Source organism: Quercus suber, unplaced genomic scaffold (assembly GCF_002906115.3).
Source record: "Quercus suber isolate HL8 unplaced genomic scaffold, Cork oak 2.0 scaffold_666, whole genome shotgun sequence".
Taxonomy (NCBI): domain Eukaryota; kingdom Viridiplantae; phylum Streptophyta; class Magnoliopsida; order Fagales; family Fagaceae; genus Quercus; species Quercus suber.
In genome coordinates, this window is record NW_027070107.1 from 64,171 (window position 1) to 84,099 (window position 19,929).

Here is a 19,929-nt window from a genome sequence, read left to right on the forward strand (position 1 = left end):
TTCTAATTTGAGGTTTACATATTTTTTTTGTTAATATTACGCATTTAAAACTACTAATACAACTAGGAGTGTCATGAGGCTAACTTCAAAAAATGAACAAATATTACACGTTTATTTTGTAGCAAAAAAAAACCTATATTTTTATTTTATATATATAATTTTTATTTTGAGAATCTAATTTATAAGTAGGTAAAATAATTTGAAAATTAACAGAAGAGCGATCTTATTTTTTAGGCAATATTTTAGTGGGAGTTAAAGTTTTATTTTTATCAGATTATTATTTAATTTTGTCTCTATTTAAACATAGAGGAGTTAAGAGAATTAAAAAAAAAAAATTCCATACCAAAAAAAAAAAAAATTCTCTTAAATAGTAGTATAAAGTATATGGCATGAAAATTCACTCCTCTTCTAGTACCCTGAATCAGTGCCTGGTATTTTGGGCTGGAAAGCCTGGAATATTGGCATTGTAATCATTACGTAGTCACTTCTCTCTCTTTTATTCATTTTCCACATGCCTAAAAGGATAAAAGACTTATCCTTGACTATCGTCTGCGATAAGGGAGAGTAATCATTTGCCATGTCTTTCATATTATGCTTAGATTATCCAATGAGCGGATTATTGCAAAGCAAACTATTTCATAATTTTTTTTTTTACCACTGTTTATCATTTGTCACATTACAATTGTAATAAAATTTGCGGTCTTATATTTTTTTTCTCCTCGAGTACCTTTTTTCCATGTGAGAAATTGACCATGCTCGTGAGCCATCCTAGACTAGGGTCCATGACCCACCCACTGTACGGACGCTATGGAAAAGTAGTGTGAACGATTGATTTTCAGTTTCCACAACTGGACTAATATCTTTTTTTAATCATATTTTGTCAAAGATGCGACAAAAATTGTAATACATAAATAAGAGTAAGGTCGGTTAATGTGTGCCTTAGGACACAAATTAACCATTTTTTTTGGAGACATTTTTTTTGAAACTTAAAAAAATTGTCAATGCTTTTTAAATTTTTAAATTTTTTTTTAAAAAATGATAATTATTGTGTGCCTTAAGAGCACACATTAGCAAAATTCATAAAAGTAGTGTTATGTAATATTTTTACCAATAATTTTATATTATCTAAATTTTATCTTTTTGCTTTATTCAAAAAGTTATGGCAGTGGAATAAAATAACTCTTTATTATATAGTCATATATGATAGTGTCACGTTACAGAACGCAAAGATTCAGCCTAAAAATAAATTATTTACCTCCAAATAGAAATGAATGAGAGAGAATCTAGAACACAGAAGCACAGACAGAGTAACTCAATACGTGGCCTAAAACTATTAGCTATAAGAGACTCCTTGCTTTCACAAACCAACCAAACATCGAAACGTGTCAGTAGCACGTAAGTCTGAGCGTGTTGAAGAATGAAAAATCCAATATTGGGTCATGGCAACGTCAGCTTAACAAGTCAGCAGAAATAGTTTAACCAAAAGGGTCCCGCGAAGTAGGGAATAATTACCTTCCTTCCGCTTTAATTCTAAGTATATTTGTTTTAGTCTGAGGAATTGACTTAGGATTGCCAACAAAAGAGAGTGAAGAGTGAAGAGTAGATAGACACTCTCTGTTTGTGTTCTCTCACATTCTTCATAGTTTTTGGGGTTTTTTTCCTTTATTTCTGGTGAGAAACTGACACTGAGACTCCCATAATATGTACTTTTTTCTTCATCAGTTATATGGGTTTCTGTGACTATGTAATGCTAGCAAGTGAAAGTGATCAAAGGGCCTTTTTTTTTTTTTTTTTGCATAATTTGCTTTACTGGGTAGAAATTGTTTGGAATTTTCAATTGATAAAGGGGTTGCTTTATTTCTTGTAAAGGTTTCTTTGTTCTACTCCGTAATCCATACTAGTTTGTTTGATTAATTTTGATGCATTTTGAGTATGAGCATTATTTTATCATTCTCATAGTGCTTCTGTTTAGTGGATAATCTGGCTACACTATCTAACACTTATGGGGGCCTTTTAGTTATGTTTGTTTTTTGTAAATCTATAAGTTGGCATAGATACTGCGTTTTCTGATTAGTTATTGGTATATATCAAGATGTCTTTAATTTTCTGCTTATTTTTCAAACTGCTACTAAGTGATAAGAAAAGTGATCTGTCTTCTTTTAATTATGGGTCATATTATCAATCAAGAGCCAAAGCCACTCTACTTCCACTTCTTGATGTTGTCACCAGTCACATTGAATAGTAGAGACCTGAATCTTTCTAGTTTGCTCCACAGTAGATCAAAACCCTCACAAGCATGTGTCTATCATATCAGTTCATTGAAATGCTTATTTCTTGTAATATTATAATATTAGTTGTTTATGATTTTTTTTCCTGGTATCCACTTCTTATGATCTAGCATAGAGACTTGTTTTGAACATTAGGCTATACTATGAGGGAAAGCTTTCCCTTTTGCTAAAGGCCGACTTCACGGTGAAGGTTAGAGTTTTATGTAGAATAGAATATGAGTGAGATACAAAATATTGTTAGTCAACATTATCATAATCTTAAGAAAGAGTGAGATTCGTATGGCCTAGTCAAATTTAGGAATAGACGGAGGTTTAAGACTGAAGAGTGAACCTACAAAGAAAGGGCCTAATGATTTGGTTGGACTTATTGTCAAGCACAGATTTATAATCCTAACCTTAGTTAATTCAACAATCTAGTCCAATTTTTTATCATTCTTGCTTGGGGATTATTAGGAGTTGTGAAGTGCTAGATTTGCTTTTGATCTATGATCCTACCCATTATTAGTTCAACGATCTAGTACAAGATTTCGCACTCTTATGCAGCATTTGATTAGAACTTTTGAAGTATTGGATTTTCTTTTGAGAGTGAGAATCACATTCTTTTAAATATTTAGTGGCAGTGGAAGTACATCCAAAATCTTAGAGGTTACTTATTTTTTAAGTTTGTGTTTATTTATTTGATTGTGTGACATGGCTGTGTGGTGATTGTTGAGAATAGTTCCAGAACAAAACAGAGCATTGATGATGAGCAACGGCTAGTTCTCAACGGCTAGTTCAACTATCCCTCAGAACGGTGTCGTTCTACTTAAACGTATAGTGTTAATAGACTTAAGTGAAACGCTGCGTTTTGTATAGCTGAGGTTAACATCTTGAAACGCTGCGTTTTTGTATAACTGGTGTGAGTCCTTAAACTTAGTCTGTTAGACAGTTAATAGCAGTTAAGTTAGTTCCTAATTTCCCTCCACAAATTCCGGATCTATTCCGTGATTTCTGGATTTCTGAGATTGTATAACTGGTGTGAGTCCTTAAACTTAGTCTGTTAGACAGTTAATAGCAGTTAAGTTAGTTCCTAATTTCCCTCCACAAATTCCGGATCTATTCCGTGATTTCTGGATTTCTGAGAAAGCAGTTATAGATGCTGATGTATATATATATTGTACAGAACAGTAATGAAAGTTAAGAAATTTATTCTACCAGAATTTTCATTCTCTAATCATCTCTTCTTTCTCTCTCTGAGTCTATAGCTTCACTGAGTATTTTTCTGTGTAAACTCCATTGTTGTAGTTTGCAAAGCTTAGACTAAATCTTTTCAGTGATGCGGTAAAATGATAGACTAGTTGGTGAGGTAGCAGCATGTAACAAGTAGGTGATGCACAAAATGAAGAGATACATTAAATTCAAAATCAATTTTTCAGGGAGACTAAGAGTGATGGATCTCATGATGATAGTTACATACTTAGACAATCCTTGTTTTCTCTGACCGTGTCTAGTTAATGATTGATCTCCCCTCAAAATATTACTTTATGTATGCTCATAGAAATGTTTATTGTCTGGTCTGGAAGTATCCATACTATGGACTTGATTTCTGGATGATAATTGTCTTTTGTATAGAAGCTTGATTTTTTCTTGCCTTTCTTGCATTTATAAAGACTTGTTGGTTTTTTTATTTTCTAGTTATTATGATCTTTCACTAAGTTATGCAATTTTACTTCTTAAATAATTGGGTTTAAACACTTTCAAAACTTTTAACATTTATACTAATTATTTCAATAAGCTTTAATCGGTAAGGCATTTATTTTTTCATTAATTTCTATGAAAGAAGGAATAAATTTTTTATTGTCTTGATAGAAATGCTAAACACTTTTTTCCTGTTTTATGATATATTGTGCTAATGCAAAACACTAATATATTTTTGATAACTGACTTGTTATGGCAGAAAAGAGTCCTGGTAAAAGTAATTGGATTGGATGGGTAAGACAGTTCAGTTGAATGGATTCCATTCTGCTGTGACTGCAGAGGCAGTTAAGGAATTTGTGGAGCAATATACAGGTGAAGGAACTATTTATGCTATTAAGATTAGGCAAAGCAAAGGTAAGCGTGCACTGGCATATGCTATCATTCAATTCACCACCACTAGATGTGCTGAGTTGATTATCTCCTTGGCTAGTAAACGCCTATGGTATGGGACCTCTTATTTGACGGCTCGGGAAATGGAGCATGATATTGTACCAAAGCCAAGAACCTTTCTGCATAGCATGGAAAATATAGAGCTGCATCTTGGCTGTCAGATTTCAAATGGAAAATTTGTAACTCTATGGAAAGCGGTGAATGTTTCTGTGAAATTTGGGGCTGGATTGCAGAAATTACAATTTTTTTTGTCCCATAATTATTTGGAATACAAACTTGATCTTTCCTATGAGAATATTTGGCAAATTGAGTTACATTGTCCTCCTGATCAATCTGCAAAGTATCTTCTGATTCAGGTTGGTCTATTTTGTTTTGATTGTTCATTTTAATATATATATATATATATTCTCTTCAGCTAAACAAATATTTTTATTTAAGTATTGATATTTCCATTGTATTGGTTGAACAATTTGCATATTTTATTTTGTTGAATCAAGTCACGTGAACACTGGTTTTATCGTATTCAAATAATAATATTCAAATTACAAATATACCCCCACAAGGGTTAAGAAGTACATAATTTAAATAGTATCTGGACTATATATTCAAAGAAGTTCATCTGCCAGTGGACTATGGCTCAACTAGCACTTCCTTCTTCATAATAATGGGCTGGAGGGTAAGGTTTTGGCTTCAAAAACCTACTGGTTGCATGTGTAGTTTACCAATTAAAAAGTTCATCCAATCTTCTTTTATCATCTAAAGTTGTGCATAAACTCTGAAATTCTAATTTTGATTTTTCTGTCTTCTGTTGTAAACAACTATATTTATTCTTAGGAGAACTTACCAGTGCAACACTTGAGATGCATGTATAAATTGAATTTTTTATGCAAAATAATATTTTCTGTAGTTACTATCTTCTGCAAGGTTCATATAAAGAGAAATTATTGTGTCTAGTATGAACAACTGCTTAATAAACATATACTCTAGGTATATGTTGATGCTTGCTATAGCTATTGACAAAGCATGGTATATTCTCTATAATTACAAAATGACTTTACTTTTTCTCCTTACACTTACTGTTAGTGCACATTGATGGTAGGATTCTTATAAATATCTATATTATAATATTTTTGTTTTTGTCTTTCTTTTTTTAGTTATTTGGCGCTCCTCGGATTTATGAGAAGGCTGTACGCACATCAGGAAATGAATTTGACAATCCTTTTCTTAATTATTTCATGCATATTCCTGATGATCAATGGATCCGTGCAACTGATTTCACTCCATCATGCTGTGTTGGGCAGTCTTCTTTTTTGTGTTTGGAGCTTCCTTTTGGTCACCAACTACCAAATTTTGAGGAGAACTTTGCTTTTTACAAAGAAAGTAAAGAAATATATATCCTGGAACCTGGGTCTAGTTTTTCATCCAATCTGGATCTAGTGCCTGTTGTTAGTCCTCCGCCTGGTGTTGCTTTACCATATGAGATCTTGTTTAAAATTAACTCGTTGGTTCAGAATGGTTGTCTTGCAGGACCAACACTTGATGCTAATTTTTACCGCTTGATTGATCCAATAAAAATTAAGATTTCCTATATAGAATATGCCCTGGAGAAACTCTTTCACCTAAAAGAATGTTGCTATGAGCCTTCGAAGTGGCTCAGTGAGCAGTATAGAAAGTACATCACATCAAGGTATCCTCCAAAGTCTCCTGCTATATCATTAGACACTGGGTTGGTGTATGTACGTAGGGTTCAGATAACACCTTGTAAGGTTTACTTCTGTGGTCCAGAAATTAATGTATCAAATCGTGTCCTACGCAATTATCCTGAAGATATTGATAATTTTCTTCGTGTCTCATTTGTTGATGAGGAATTAGATAAAATGTATTCAACAGATTTATCTCCACGTGCATCTTCTGGGAATGAGGATAGAAGAACTGGAATCTACAAAAGGATTCTATCTATTCTTAGAAATGGCATAGTGATTGGTGATAAGAAGTTTGAATTTCTTGCATTCTCATCTAGTCAATTACGGGAGAATTCATTGTGGATGTTTGCTTCAAGAGAGGGACTTAATGCTGCTGGTATCAGAGAGTGGATGGGCAATTTTCGTCAAATTAAAAATGTGGCGAAATATGCTGCCAGACTGGGTCAATCCTTCAGTTCATCCACAGAAACTCTTAGTGTTAGTAGGCATGAAATTGATATTATTCCTGACATAGAGATTAAACGTGGTGGGGTCAATTATGTCTTCTCTGATGGAATTGGAAAAATATCTGCTGAATTTGCTAAGAAAGTGGCTTTAAAATGCAATTGTAAGGGACAAACTCCATCTGCATTTCAGATTCGATATGCTGGGTACAAAGGTGTTGTGGCAATTGATCCGACATCATTTGTGAAATTATCATTAAGGAAGAGCATGTCTAAGTATGAATCTAATAACACAAAGCTAGATGTTTTGGCATTTAGCAAGTTTCAACCTTGTTTTCTAAATCGCCAATTGATCACCCTTTTGTCCACCCTTGGAGTTAAGGATTATGTTTTTGAGAAAAAACAAAGAGAAGCTGTAGAACAACTTGATGCTATATTAACAGATCCGTTAAGGGCACAGGAGGCTCTGGATTTGATGTCCCCAGGAGAGAATACCAATGTTCTAAAGGAAATACTCATGTGTGGTTATAGGCCTGATTCTGAACCATTTCTTTCTATGATGCTGCAGACTTTCCGGGCATCAAAGTTGTTGGAATTAAGGACTAAAACAAGAATTTTTATTCCAAATGGAAGAGCAATGATGGGATGTCTGGACGAAACCAGAACCTTGGAGTATGGTGAGGTATTTGTGCAGTATTCTCGCAATAGACATAGGCAGCTATACAATGATTTCAGCATGTGCCGTGGCAGTGGATCAGATCAGAAAGTTGTTGTGGGGAAAATAGTTGTTGCAAAAAACCCTTGCTTGCACCCAGGAGATGTGCGTGTTTTGAAGGCTGTTGATGTGTCAGCTTTGCACCATATGGTGGACTGTGTTGTATTTCCCCAAAAAGGATCTAGGTAAATTATCTTCTAGTACTTCTGCAACTTTAATCCTTGATTTAGTTGAATTATACGATGTCAACTTTTAGCTTTGCCTCTCATGTCTTTATGTGAAATATCCACTTTGTTTATGAGCTAGCAAGATTCTACATGTTGACTGCTAGAATCTATTCTCTGCAGATGATATGCTGCAACTGCAACCTTTGAGGATAAATTTGCATGAAGTCCTTCAATTTTTATATATGAGGCTCAGTCATGTCTCTTTCTAGTTAGCAATAATTTTGTCAACTATGCTTGTCATTTGTTAAAACATGATAAAAACATGGATGCAGGTTTGCGATGTGGCAGTCTTCCTGTTAGAGTTATACCAAAAAAATCCCAAAATGGGAAAGAATAATGTAATCATGGTTCAAATAAATGTTTTAGATACTTAATGTTATTCTCTCACAAGGGAATTAAATGTCTATGCGACACGAAAACTTCACTTTCCCTTGTGGTTTTAAAGTTTTAGATGCAGATGATATTGGCATTTTGGCATCTGAACCAATTTGGATATTCTAAGTCTGTGTAATTTGGAACCTAGGACTTCAGCTTCAGTGCAAGATAAACCATTATTTTCTATATGCTTTGTCTGCAACATCATCAATTAGTTTATATGTGGAAAAATATATTCATTCTTTTGAAAGCTATTTAGTGGAATTTTTTCTAAAGATGATTGTGACTGACAGTACTTTGATTTCCTGTGTAAAACCTCCATGTAATCATGGACTTCTGATCTAAAATTTTTTTTAAATATAAGGCCTCATCCAAATGAGTGTTCGGGTAGTGACTTAGATGGAGATATCTACTTTGTTTGTTGGGATTGCGAACTCCTTCCTCCTCAGCAAATTCAGCCAATGGATTACACTCCAGCACAAAGTCTGCAGTTGGATCATGACGTTACCATTGAGGTATGGCTTTCTTGGATAAAATGATAATATGTACAAGTAATTGGGGACATTTTTTGGGTTCTAAACTGTAGGTTCTCTTGTTGTTTTCTTGACGTCTTCGATTCTTATTTTGTCCTTCTATCAAGGTATCTCAATGTTATGATTCATGATATCTCTATCCCCCCCCCCCCCCCCTATTTTTTTTTTTTTTTTTTTTTTTTAATTTTTTTGCGTAATTTGCTTTACTGGGTAGAAATTGTTTGGAATTTTCAATTGATAAAGGGGTTGCTTTATTTCTTGTAAAGGTTTCTTTGTTCTACTCCGTAATCCATACTAGTTTGTTTGATTAATTTTGATGCATTTTGAGTATGAGCATTATTTTATCATTCTCATAGTGCTTTTGTTTAGTGGATAATCTGGCTACACTATCTAACACTTATGGGGGTCTTTTAGTTATGTTTGTTTTATGTAAATCTATAAGTTGGCATAGATACTGTGTTTTCTGATTAGTTATTGGTATATATCAAGATGTCTTTAATTTTCTGCTTATTTTTCAAACTGCTACTAAGTGAATAAGAAAAGTGATCTGTCTTCTTTTAATTATGGGTCATATTATCAATCAAGAGCCAAAGCCACTCTACTTCCACTTCTTGATGTTGTCACCAGTCACATTGAATAGTAGAGATCTGAACCTTTCTAACTTGCTACACAGTAGATCAAAACCCTCACAAGCATGTGCCTATCATATCATTTCATTGAAATGCTTATTTATTCTAATATTAGAAAATATTAGTTGTTTATGATTTTTTTTTCCCTGTTATCCACTTCTTATGATCTAGCATAGAGACTTGTTTTGAACATTAGGCTATACTGTGAAGAATAGCTTCCCCCTTTGCTAAAGGCCGACTTGACGGTGAAGGTTAGAGTTTTATGTAGAATAGAATATGAGTGAGATACACAATATTGTTAGTCAACATTATCATAATCTTAAGAAAGAATGATATTCGTATGGCCTAGTCAAATTTAGGAATAGACAGAGGTTTAGGACTGAAGAGTGATCCTACAAGGAAAGCCCCTAATGATTTGGTTGGACTTATTGTCAAGCACAGATTTATATTCCTACACTTAGTTAATTCAACAATCTAGTCCAATTTTTAACCATTCTTGCCTGGGGATTATTAGAAGTTGCGAAGTGCTAGATTTTCTTTTGATCTATGATCTTACCCATTATTAGTTCAATGATCTAGTACAAGATTTCGCACTCTTATGCAGCATTTGATTAGAACTTTTGAAGTATTGGATTTTCTTTTGAGAGTGAGAACCACATTCTTTCAAATGTTTAGTGGCAGTGGAAGTACATCCAAAATCTTAGTGGTTACTTAGTATTTAACTTTGTGTTTATTTATTTGATTGTGTGACATGGCTGTGTGGTGATGCAGTAAAAATGAGAGACTAGTTGGTGAGGTAGCAGCATGTAACAAGTAGGTGATGCACAAAATGAAGAGATACATTAAATTCCACATCAATTTTTCAGGGAGACTAAGAGTGATGGATCTCATGATGATAGTTACATACTTAAACAATCCTTGTTTTCTCTGACTGCGTCTAGTTAAAGATTGATCTCCCCTCGAAATATTATTTTATGGATGCTCATAGAAATGTTTATTGTCTGGTCTGGAAGTATCCATACTATGGACTTGATTTCTGGATGATAATTGTCTTTTGTATAGAAGCTTGATTTTTTTCTTGCCTTTCTTGCATTGATAAAGACTTGTTGGTTTTTTTATTTTCTAACTATTATGATCTTTCACTAAGTTATGCAATTTTACTTCTTAAATAGTTGGGTTTAAACACTTTCAAAACTTTTAACATTTATACTAATTATTTCAATAAGCTTCATTTGGTAAGGTATTTATTTTATCATTAATTTCTATGAAAGAGGGAGTAAATTTTTTATTGTCTTGATAGAAATGCTAAACACTTTTTTCCTGTTTTATGATATATTGTGCTCGTGCAAAACATTAATATATTTTTGATAACTGACTTGTTATGGCAGAAAAGAGTCCTGGTCAAATTAATTGGATGGGTAAGACAGTTCAGTTGAATGGATTCCATTCTGCTGTGACTGCAGAGGCAGTTAAGGAATTTGTGGAGCGATATACAGGTGAAGGAACTATTTATGCTATTAAGATTAGGCAATGCAGAGGTAAGCATCCACTGGCATATGCTATCATTCAATTCACCACCACCAGATATGCCGAGTTGATTATCTCCTGGGCTAGTAAACGCCTATGGTATGGGGCCTCTTATTTGACGGCTCGGGAAATGGAGCGTGATATTGTACAAAAGCCAAGAACCTTTCTGCATAGCATGGAAAATATAAAGCTGCATCTTGGCTGTCAGATTTCAAACGGAAAATTTGTAACTCTATGGAAAGCGGTGAATGTTTCTGTGAAATTTGGGGCTGGATTGCAGAAATTACAATTTTTTTTGTCCCATAATAATGTGGAATACAAACTTGATCTTTCCTATGAGAATATTTGGCAAATTGAGTTACATCATCCTCCTGGTCAATCTGTGAAGTATCTTCTGATTCAGGTTGGTCTATTTTGTTTTGATTGTTCATTTTAGCATAACAAATATTTTTATTTAATTATTGATTTTTCCATTGTATTGGTTGAACAATTTGCATATTTTATTTTGTTGAATCAAGTCACGTGAACACTGGTTTTATCATATTCAAATTACAAATATACCCCCACAAGGGTTACGAATTACATAATTTAAATAATATCTGGACTATATATTCAAAGAAGTTCATCTGCCAGTGGACTATGGTTCAACTAGCACTTCCTTCTCTCATAATAATGGGCTGGAGGGTAAAGTTTTGGCTTCAAGACCTACTGGTTGCATGTGTAGTTTACCAATAAAAAAGTTCATCCTATCTTCTTTTATCATCTTATAGTTGTGCATAAACTCTGAAATTCTAATTTTGATTTTTCTGTCTTCTGTTGTAAACAGTTATACTTATTCTTAGGAGCACTTATCAGTGCAACACTTGTGATGCATATATAAATTGAATTTTTTATGCAAAATAATATTTTCAGTAGTTACTTATCTTGTGCAAGGTTCATATAAAGAGAAATTTTTGTGCCTAGTATGAACAAGTACTAAATAAGCATATACTCTAGGTATATGTTGATGCTTGCTATAGCTATTGACAAAGCATGTTATCTTCTTTATAATTACAAAATGACTTTACTTTTTCTCCTTACACTTACTGTTAGTGCACATTGATGGTAGGATTCTTATAAATATCTATATTATAATATTTTTCTTTTTGTCTTTCTTTTTTTAGTTAGTTGGCGCTCCTCGGATTTATGAGAAGGCTGTACGCACATCAGGAAATGAATTTGACAATCCTATTCTTAATTATTTCATGCAAATTCCTGATGATCAATGGATCCGTGCAACTGATTTCACTCCATCATGCTGTGTTGGGCAGTCTTCTTTTTTGTGTTTGGAGCTTCCTTCTGGTCACCAACTACCAAATTTTCAGGAGAACTTTGCTTTTTACAAAGAAAGTAAAGAAGAATATATCCTGGAACTTGGGTCTAGTTTTTCATCCAATCTGGATCTAGTGCCTGTTGTTAGTCCTCCGCCTGGTGTTGCTTTACCATATGAGATCTTGTTTAAAATTAACTCGTTGGTTCAGAATGGTTGTCTTGCAGGACCAACACTTGATGCTAGTTTTTACCGCTTGATTGATCCAAGAAAAATTAAGATTTCCTATATAGAATGTGCCCTGGAGAAACTCTTTCACATAAAAGAATGTTGCTATGAGCCTTCAAAGTGGCTCAGCGAGCAGTATAGAAATTACAGTGAGCAGTATAGAAATTACATCACATCAAGGTATCCTCCAAAGTCTCCTGCTATATCATTAGACTCTGGGTTGGTGTATGTACATAGGGTTCAGATAACACCTTGTAAGGTTTACTTCTGTGGTCCAGAAATTAATGTATCAAATCGTGTCCTACGCCATTATCTTGAAGATATTGATAATTTTCTTCGTGTCTCATTTGTTGATGAGGAATTAGATAAAATGTATTCAACAGATTTATCTCCACGTGCATCTTCTGGGAATGAGGATAGAAGAACTGGAATCTACAAAAGGATTCTATCTATTCTTAGAAATGGCCTAGTGATTGGGGATAAGAAGTTTGAATTTCTTGCATTCTCATCTAGTCAATTACGAGAGAATTCATTGTGGATGTTTGCTTCAAGAAAGGGACTTAATGCTGCTGATATCAGAGAGTGGATGGGCAATTTTCGCCAAATTAAAAATGTGGCGAAATATGCTGCCAGACTGGGTCAATCCTTCAGCTCATCCACAGAAACTCTTAGTGTTGGTAGGCATGAAGTTGATATTATTCCTGACATAGAGATTAAATATGGTGGGGTCAATTATGTCTTCTCTGATGGAATTGGAAAAATATCTGCTGAATTTGCTAAGAAAGTGGCTTTAAAATGCAATTGTAAGGGACAAACTCCATCTGCATTTCAGATTCGATATGCTGGGTACAAAGGTGTTGTGGCAATTGATCCGACATCATTTGTGAAATTATCATTAAGGAAGAGCATGTCTAAGTATGAATCTAATAACACAAAGCTAGATGTTTTGGCATTTAGCAAGTTTCAACCTTGTTTTCTAAATCGCCAATTGATCACCCTTTTGTCTACCCTTGGAGTTGAGGATTACGTTTTTGAGAAAAAACAAAGAGAAGCTGTAGAACAACTTGATGCTATATTAACAGACCCGTTAAGGGCACAGGAGGCTCTGGATATGATGTCCCCAGGAGAGAATACCAATGTTCTAAAGGAAATACTCATGTGTGGTTATAGGCCTGATTCTGAACCATTTCTTTCTATGATGCTGCAGACTTTCCGGTCATCAAAGTTGTTGGAATTAAGGACTAAAGCAAGAATTTTTATTCCAAATGGAAGAGCAATGATGGGATGTCTAGATGAAACCAGAACCTTGGAATATGGTGAGGTATTTGTGCAGTATTCTTGCAATAGACATAGGCAGCTATACAATGATTTCAGCATGTGCCATGGCAGTGGATCAGATCAGAAAGTTGTTGTGGGGAAAATAGTTGTGGCAAAAAATCCTTGCTTGCACCCAGGAGATGTGCGTGTTTTGAAGGCTGTTAATGTGCCAGCTTTGCACCATATGGTGGACTGTATTGTATTTCCCCAAAAAGGATCTAGGTAAATTATCTTCTAGTACTTCTGCAACTTTAATCCTTGATTTAGTTGAATTATAGGATGTCAACTTTTAGCTTTGCCTCTCATGTCTTTATGTGAAATATCCACTTGATTTAGTTGACTGCTAGAATCTATTCTCTGCAGATAATATGCTGCAACTGCAACCTTTGAGGATAAATTTCCATGAAGTCCTTCAATTTTTATATATGAGGCTTAGTCTTGTCTCTTTCTAGTTAGCAATAATTTTGTCAAATATGCTTGTCATTTGTTAAAACATGATAAAAACATGGATACAGGTTTGCGATGTGGCAGTCTTCCTGTTAGAGTTATACCAAAAAATTCCCGAAAAGGGAAAGAATAATGTAATCATGGTTCAAATAAATGTTTTAGATAATGTTATTCTCTCACAAGGGAATTAAATGTCTATGTGACACGAAAACTTCACTTTCCCTTGTGGTTTTAAAGTTTGAGATGCAGATGATATTGGCATTTTGGCATCTGAACCAATTTGGATATTCTAAGTCTCTGTAATTTGGAACCTAGGACTTCAGCTTCAGTGCAAGATAAACCATTATTTTCTATATGCTTTGTCTGCAACATCATCAATTAGTTTATATGAGGAAAAATATAGTTCATTCTTTTGAAAGCTATTTAGGGGAATTTTTTCTAAAGATGATTGTGACTGACCGTGCTTTGATTTCCTGTGTAAAACTTCCATGTAATCATGGACTTCTGATCTAAAAAAATTTAAAATATAAGGCCTCATCCAAATGAGTGTTCGGGTAGTGACTTGGATGGAGATATCTACTTTGTCTGTTGGGATCGTGAACTCCTTCCTCCTCTGCAAATTCAGCCAATGGATTACACTCCAGCACAAAGTCTGCAGTTGGATCATGACGTTACCATTGAGGTATGGCTTTCTTGGATAAAATGATAATATGTACAAGTAATTGGGGAGATTTTTTTGGGTCTAAATTGTAGCTTCTCGTTGTTTTCTTGACGTCTTCGATTCTTAATTTGTCCTTCTATCAAGGTATCTCAATGTTATGATTCATGATATCTCTATCCCCCCCTTCTCTTCCCCCCTTGTGTGGCTTGATGTCATTATAATTGTTGTGACAAACGCATGAAGCAGTAAAATAGTGAGCACCACGATACCAAAATGGTTCCACATATTCTGTCTAAGTCCATGGGCAACACCAATTATGGCGCAACCATAGCATGGTTAAAGTAAGTGATGTGATTTTAAAAGTTTAGTTATATGTGTCTTAGGGTTAATGGGTTTGATTTAACTAGTTGTGGTCAATTTTGTATTTAGATACAAAATTGTAACTTTTGCTCCCTTGTGAATCAAAGGTATTTTGGTAGGTTAGTTGAGTTTATAATTTTCTTGGAGATCCTAAGTATCTTAGGTTTTATTTTCTTTGAGTCCAAGTTTGTCTTTTATTAGTTATTGCCTTATCAAGTTTTTAGTTTATGAGGACTTCTCAAACTAGTAGTATTAATACTACTAGTACAGGAAAGAGTCCTTGCATATATTTATGTTTAATGTACTCAAAGAATAGATGGAGTTGATTAATAAAATATTGAGTGTTTTGAGTATTGAGTATTGAGGCACGTTGGTCTTTATGTGTGTGCTTTGGCTTGATTCAATTAAGGTTTGATTTACTAGTCAAAGTAGGAGCCCTAGTTTAAGATTATGGTTTTTGCAAAGTGGGTTCTCGTAATCAAACGAGGAGTTGATAAAATATTGACTGTTTTGGGTACTAAGGCATGTTGGCTTTTTTTCCCCTCTTTAATATTCTGTTGGTATGCACGCTACTTGTCATAGATTGTGTTGGCAAATTCGATTGTCATTTCTTCTTACCTCTTTGCAAACCAAAACTAATTATTTTCTCTTGCCCCAACCAAAATTTACTATAAAACTAGGAATTACAACTACTCTCATGAACCTCACAAACACAATAAACATTTACAAACCCAAAGCCCCAATATACCTGAAGGTGCTCTCACACTAACATAAAAGATTTGTCTACCAATTCTCACACACATTCTCCAGAAGTTACACCACTATTCTAATTATAGGGACAATCACAGTTCCCCACTTCTCTTCTTGTCAATGTGGGAGTAACACTCTTAATAGGTAACTTTCAGTGGAGTGGAAGGACTTTTGACAATCACAGGTTCATATTTGACTTAGAAAAGAAGGAAAAGAAAGTATTAGTTTATTTGAAATGCTTGATGATTTCATATCATAATAAACACGTCCCAAATATATCTCGGATGGGGGGAGGAGATACTGGTGATATCAAGTAGCCAATACTTGTTAATTTTTTGTTATTAATGCCCTGGCATGGTAGTAAATGACTGAAAGGCATTCGAAGTTGTGTTGTGGGTTCTTCGGTTTGGTTAAGAGAGTTGTCTTCTATTTATCTGTTGAGAGATTTGTTTTGCATCTGATGGTCATCTAAAATAGGAACTATTTAACATTTTATTTGGGTTGTGATTTCATACAAGCCTAATTTCTATGTATTGTTTAATACATGGTAAAAATTGTACCAGAGGGGCAGCATTTTATATACAATCAGCATGGAAACTAAAACATTAGCTGTATAGTAGCTTAGTCTTTTCAGCATTACACGAATTGGATTCCAGGAAAATCCTTCAAAGCATTGAATTGATGACTTGCATTCCTGTATATGTCATAATGTACAGTAAATTCAATGAATTTTAAGTTTCTGCTCAATTTTATTTCAAGTCTCATTCCTTACTACTTTTATAAAATTCTATTTCCCACAAATTCCAATGTGAGGTGTCTTTTTTCTCAATTACAGGAAGTCGAGGAGTATTTTACCAATTACATAGTCAATGACAGCTTAGGAATTATTGCCAATGCCCACACTGCGTTTGCAGATAAAGAGCCTTTAAAAGCAATGAGTGGCCCATGCATAGAGCTTGCGAAGCTATTTTCAATTGCAGTTGACTTTAATAAAACTGGTGTGCCAGCTGTAATACCACCTAAACTTCATGTCAAAGAATACCCAGATTTCATGGAGAAGCCTGACAAACCCACCTATGGATCATGCAATGTGATTGGAAAGCTTTTCCGGGAGGTGAAAGACATTGCACCAAATACTAATTATTCTAAGTCCTTCACTGCCGAAGCTGCAAGGAGGTCATATGACTCTGATATGGAAGTTGATGGCTTTGAGGATTTCATTGATGATGCTGTTTATTACAAGGGAAATTACGATGAGAAGTTGGGAAACTTGATGGACTATTATGGCATCAAAACTGAGGCTGAGATACTCAGTGGGAATATTATTAGGATGGGCAAGTCTTTCACTAAGAGAAGAGACTCAGAAGCAATTACTATGGCTGTAAGGTCCTTGAGAAAGGAATCTGTTGAGAGATTTGTTTTGCATCTGATGGTCATCTAAAATAGGAACTATTTAACATTTTATTTGGGTTGTGATTTCATACAAGCCTAATTTCTATGTATTGTTTAATACATGGTAAAAATTGTACCAGAGGGGCAGCATTTTATATACAATCAGCATGGAAACTAAAACATTAGCTGTATAGTAGCTTAGTCTTTTCAGCATTACACGAATTGGATTCCAGGAAAATCCTTCAAAGCATTGAATTGATGACTTGCATTCCTGTATATGTCATAATGTACAGTAAATTCAATGAATTTTAAGTTTCTGCTCAATTTTATTTCAAGTCTCATTCCTTACTACTTTTATAAAATTCTATTTCCCACAAATTCCAATGTGAGGTGTCTTTTTTCTCAATTACAGGAAGTCGAGGAGTATTTTACCAATTACATAGTCAATGACAGCTTAGGAATTATTGCCAATGCCCACACTGCGTTTGCAGATAAAGAGCCTTCAAAAGCAATGAGTGGCCCATGCATAGAGCTTGCGAAGCTATTTTCAATTGCAGTTGACTTTAATAAAACTGGTGTGCCAGCTGTAATACCACCTAAACTTCATGTCAAAGAATACCCAGATTTCATGGAGAAGCCTGACAAACCCACCTATGGATCATGCAATGTGATTGGAAAGCTTTTCCGGGAGGTGAAAGACATTGCACCAAATACTAATTATTCTAAGTCCTTCACTGCCGAAGCTGCAAGGAGGTCATATGACTCTGATATGGAAGTTGATGGCTTTGAGGATTTCATTGATGATGCTGTTTATTACAAGGGAAATTACGATGACAAGTTGGGAAACTTGATGGACTATTATGGCATCAAAACTGAGGCTGAGATACTCAGTGGGAATATTATTAGGATGGGCAAGTCTTTCACTAAGAGAAGAGACTCAGAAGCAATTACTATGGCTGTAAGGTCCTTGAGAAAGGAAGCCAAGGCCTGGTTCAATGAGAGGGGAAGTAAATTAGATTCTGAAGCTGATGATGTTTACGCAAAAGCTTCAGCTTGGTACCATGTCACATATCATCATAGTTATTGGGGTTCCTACAATGAGGGTATGAATCGAGATCATTTCCTTAGCTTTCCATGGTGTGTTTATGACAAGCTGATCCACATTAAGAAGGAAAAGGCGAAAAAAAGAAGGGCTCTAAACCTGTTTTCTCTGGAACACCAGTTCACCCGTGGATTGCGTTTGAATTGAGAAATTTGCATTTGTTGTCCCCTCTTGAACATTTGATGATCTCTATAGCTTAACTTTTCCTTTAACCTTATCATATGTATGTAAATAGAAAAGTGCAGAATTTAAGGTTTGTACGTAATATTTACTTAAAAGTTGTGTATAATATTCTGTCACTTTAATAAGATGTAAATGCCTAAGCTGATGATTTTACTCAAAGTCGATCGTTTAATTATATAGATCTATGGTTTCTTCCTTTTCTAGAGGATCTTGACCCACAGTAGTGGTTTTGAAGCCCTCATTATATTTGTTGACGGCTCAACTCTGCAGGCTGAACTGAACTGTTAAAAATCCAATTAAACCTGATAACACAAAGCAATAAAATTCGTATTGTCATTCATCTGGAACAGCTAGATGCGTTCATATCAATACTCATCTTCTCTTTTTTGTATATATATAATTCATCATGACTCATCTTCTCCTGGTCAATCCGAATCTTTAAAAAGGAAATGAGCACAACATTATGTAGTTTTTGATGCATTTGGAGGTATTCTAGACAGGATTGTTACATAAGAGGCAGAAAACAACCACTTAAAAATAATGTCAGTGACTCCCATAATAGAGCTCATTGAAAGTATGTTGGAGTATGCCAATTATCATATTTCTGACTTTAAGAGTGACTATTGACTAATGTACATTAGGTCATGGGATAGATTTGGAAGATTAAAAGAAGCATGTACCTACAAGGTCACCGGCCCATAGTCCAGCCTCATTGCCACCAGTAGCCGCCCTTACTGCAAAAGAAGAAAATCTCAGGCATTTAGAGTGTAGATGAAACAGAAGAAATCGCAGAATATAGGCAACACTAGTTAAGCACAAGGAAATATGCACACCACTTGTTTTGTGTTGTTGAGCTAAGTTTGGGAATTGTTTATCTAGCTTTTTGCTAAAAGTATGCTAATATATGATTATACCTTGGAAAATTTTGAAAAAGTGAGAAAATACGAAAAAAAGTTAGGTTTTAAAAAGCTGTACATAAAAGTTAAAAGTTAAAACTTGAGCTCATAAGCTGATGTCAAACAACAAAATTTAATCAACCAATTTATATCCTCTAATGCATTTAGTATGATAAAATGTCTTAGAGTAATTCTACAGTTAAAAACTATTTTACAACACTTTTACAAACTGTTAATATAGCTAACATCTTATTAGTTTTCATTTAGGCTCAACATTAACATCACATTTTCAATTACCAAAAACCATTCACTACATAAACAATTTATAAATTTTTTTGTAAAAACATTTGTATCTCTAGCATTACTCTATTGCTAATGGAATGAAGCTATAAAGGGGATACCACTAGTGTTTTTGTTGGAGCAAGACAAATATTATGTTATTTAAATTCATATTATCCAATTTATAGTAACAATTGCTCTTCTGTCTTTCTAATTATAATTTAATGAACATTCTAAAAAGTTGAGCTTAAAGAAAACTTCATGTTTTTACAAAAAATTGTACAAACTGTTGATGTGGTGAATGATTTTTGGTAAATGAAAAAGTAATGTTAATGATGGGCTTAGATGAAAACCATTGACATGTTGGCCATATCAACGGTTTGTAAAAATATTGTAAAATAATTTGTGGCTTTAGCATTACTCTAAGGAATAAGAGAA

The 19,929-nt window shown here is 34.3% G+C and overlaps 2 protein-coding genes across 4 annotated transcripts; both read left to right on the forward strand.

The window, feature by feature from the left end:
- The first annotated feature begins 1,556 nt into the window (after positions 1-1,556).
- LOC112038837 (RNA-dependent RNA polymerase 1) lies at positions 1,557-8,424 on the forward strand. 3 transcript variants are annotated; one of them, XM_065765946.1, is made up of 4 exons: positions 1,557-1,671; positions 4,225-4,771; positions 5,570-7,461; positions 8,243-8,424. In XM_065765946.1, exons 2-4 carry the CDS (start codon positions 4,256-4,258, stop codon positions 8,415-8,417), a joined length of 2,583 nt encoding a protein of 860 aa, XP_065622018.1. In that variant the 5' UTR covers positions 1,557-1,671; positions 4,225-4,255; the 3' UTR covers positions 8,418-8,424. The 3 variants fall into 3 exon arrangements, with proteins under 3 accessions (XP_065622018.1, XP_065622019.1, XP_065622020.1); XM_065765947.1 differs by lacking the exons at positions 1,557-1,671; positions 4,225-4,771 and adding an exon at positions 5,054-5,091; XM_065765948.1 differs by lacking the exons at positions 1,557-1,671; positions 4,225-4,771 and adding an exon at positions 5,148-5,441.
- LOC112040640 (RNA-dependent RNA polymerase 1) lies at positions 1,563-18,475 on the forward strand. Its single transcript, XM_024073525.2, has 5 exons — positions 1,563-1,671; positions 10,429-10,970; positions 11,731-13,643; positions 14,400-14,550; positions 17,444-18,475. The coding sequence occupies exons 2-5, from the start codon at positions 10,455-10,457 to the stop codon at positions 18,278-18,280; spliced, it is 3,417 nt and encodes a 1,138-aa protein (XP_023929293.2). The 5' UTR covers positions 1,563-1,671; positions 10,429-10,454; the 3' UTR covers positions 18,281-18,475.
- The last annotated feature ends 1,454 nt before the right edge of the window (positions 18,476-19,929 follow it).

What these genes read in the sequence shown, in the direction of transcription:
- LOC112040640 (XM_024073525.2), top strand. Translation starts at nt 10,455, where the DNA reads ATGGGTAAGACAGTTCAGTTGAATGGATTCCATTCTGCTGTGACTGCA. An exon ending in TGAAGTATCTTCTGATTCAG is followed by an intron (nt 10,971 to 11,730) that starts GTTGGTCTATTT and finishes TTCTTTTTTTAG; the next exon opens with TTAGTTGGCGCTCCTCGGAT. An exon ending in TTTCCCCAAAAAGGATCTAG is followed by an intron (nt 13,644 to 14,399) that starts GTAAATTATCTT and finishes TTAAAATATAAG; the next exon opens with GCCTCATCCAAATGAGTGTT.
- LOC112038837 (XM_065765946.1), top strand. Translation starts at nt 4,256, where the DNA reads ATGGGTAAGACAGTTCAGTTGAATGGATTCCATTCTGCTGTGACTGCA. An exon ending in CAAAGTATCTTCTGATTCAG is followed by an intron (nt 4,772 to 5,569) that starts GTTGGTCTATTT and finishes TTCTTTTTTTAG; the next exon opens with TTATTTGGCGCTCCTCGGAT. An exon ending in TTTCCCCAAAAAGGATCTAG is followed by an intron (nt 7,462 to 8,242) that starts GTAAATTATCTT and finishes TTTAAATATAAG; the next exon opens with GCCTCATCCAAATGAGTGTT.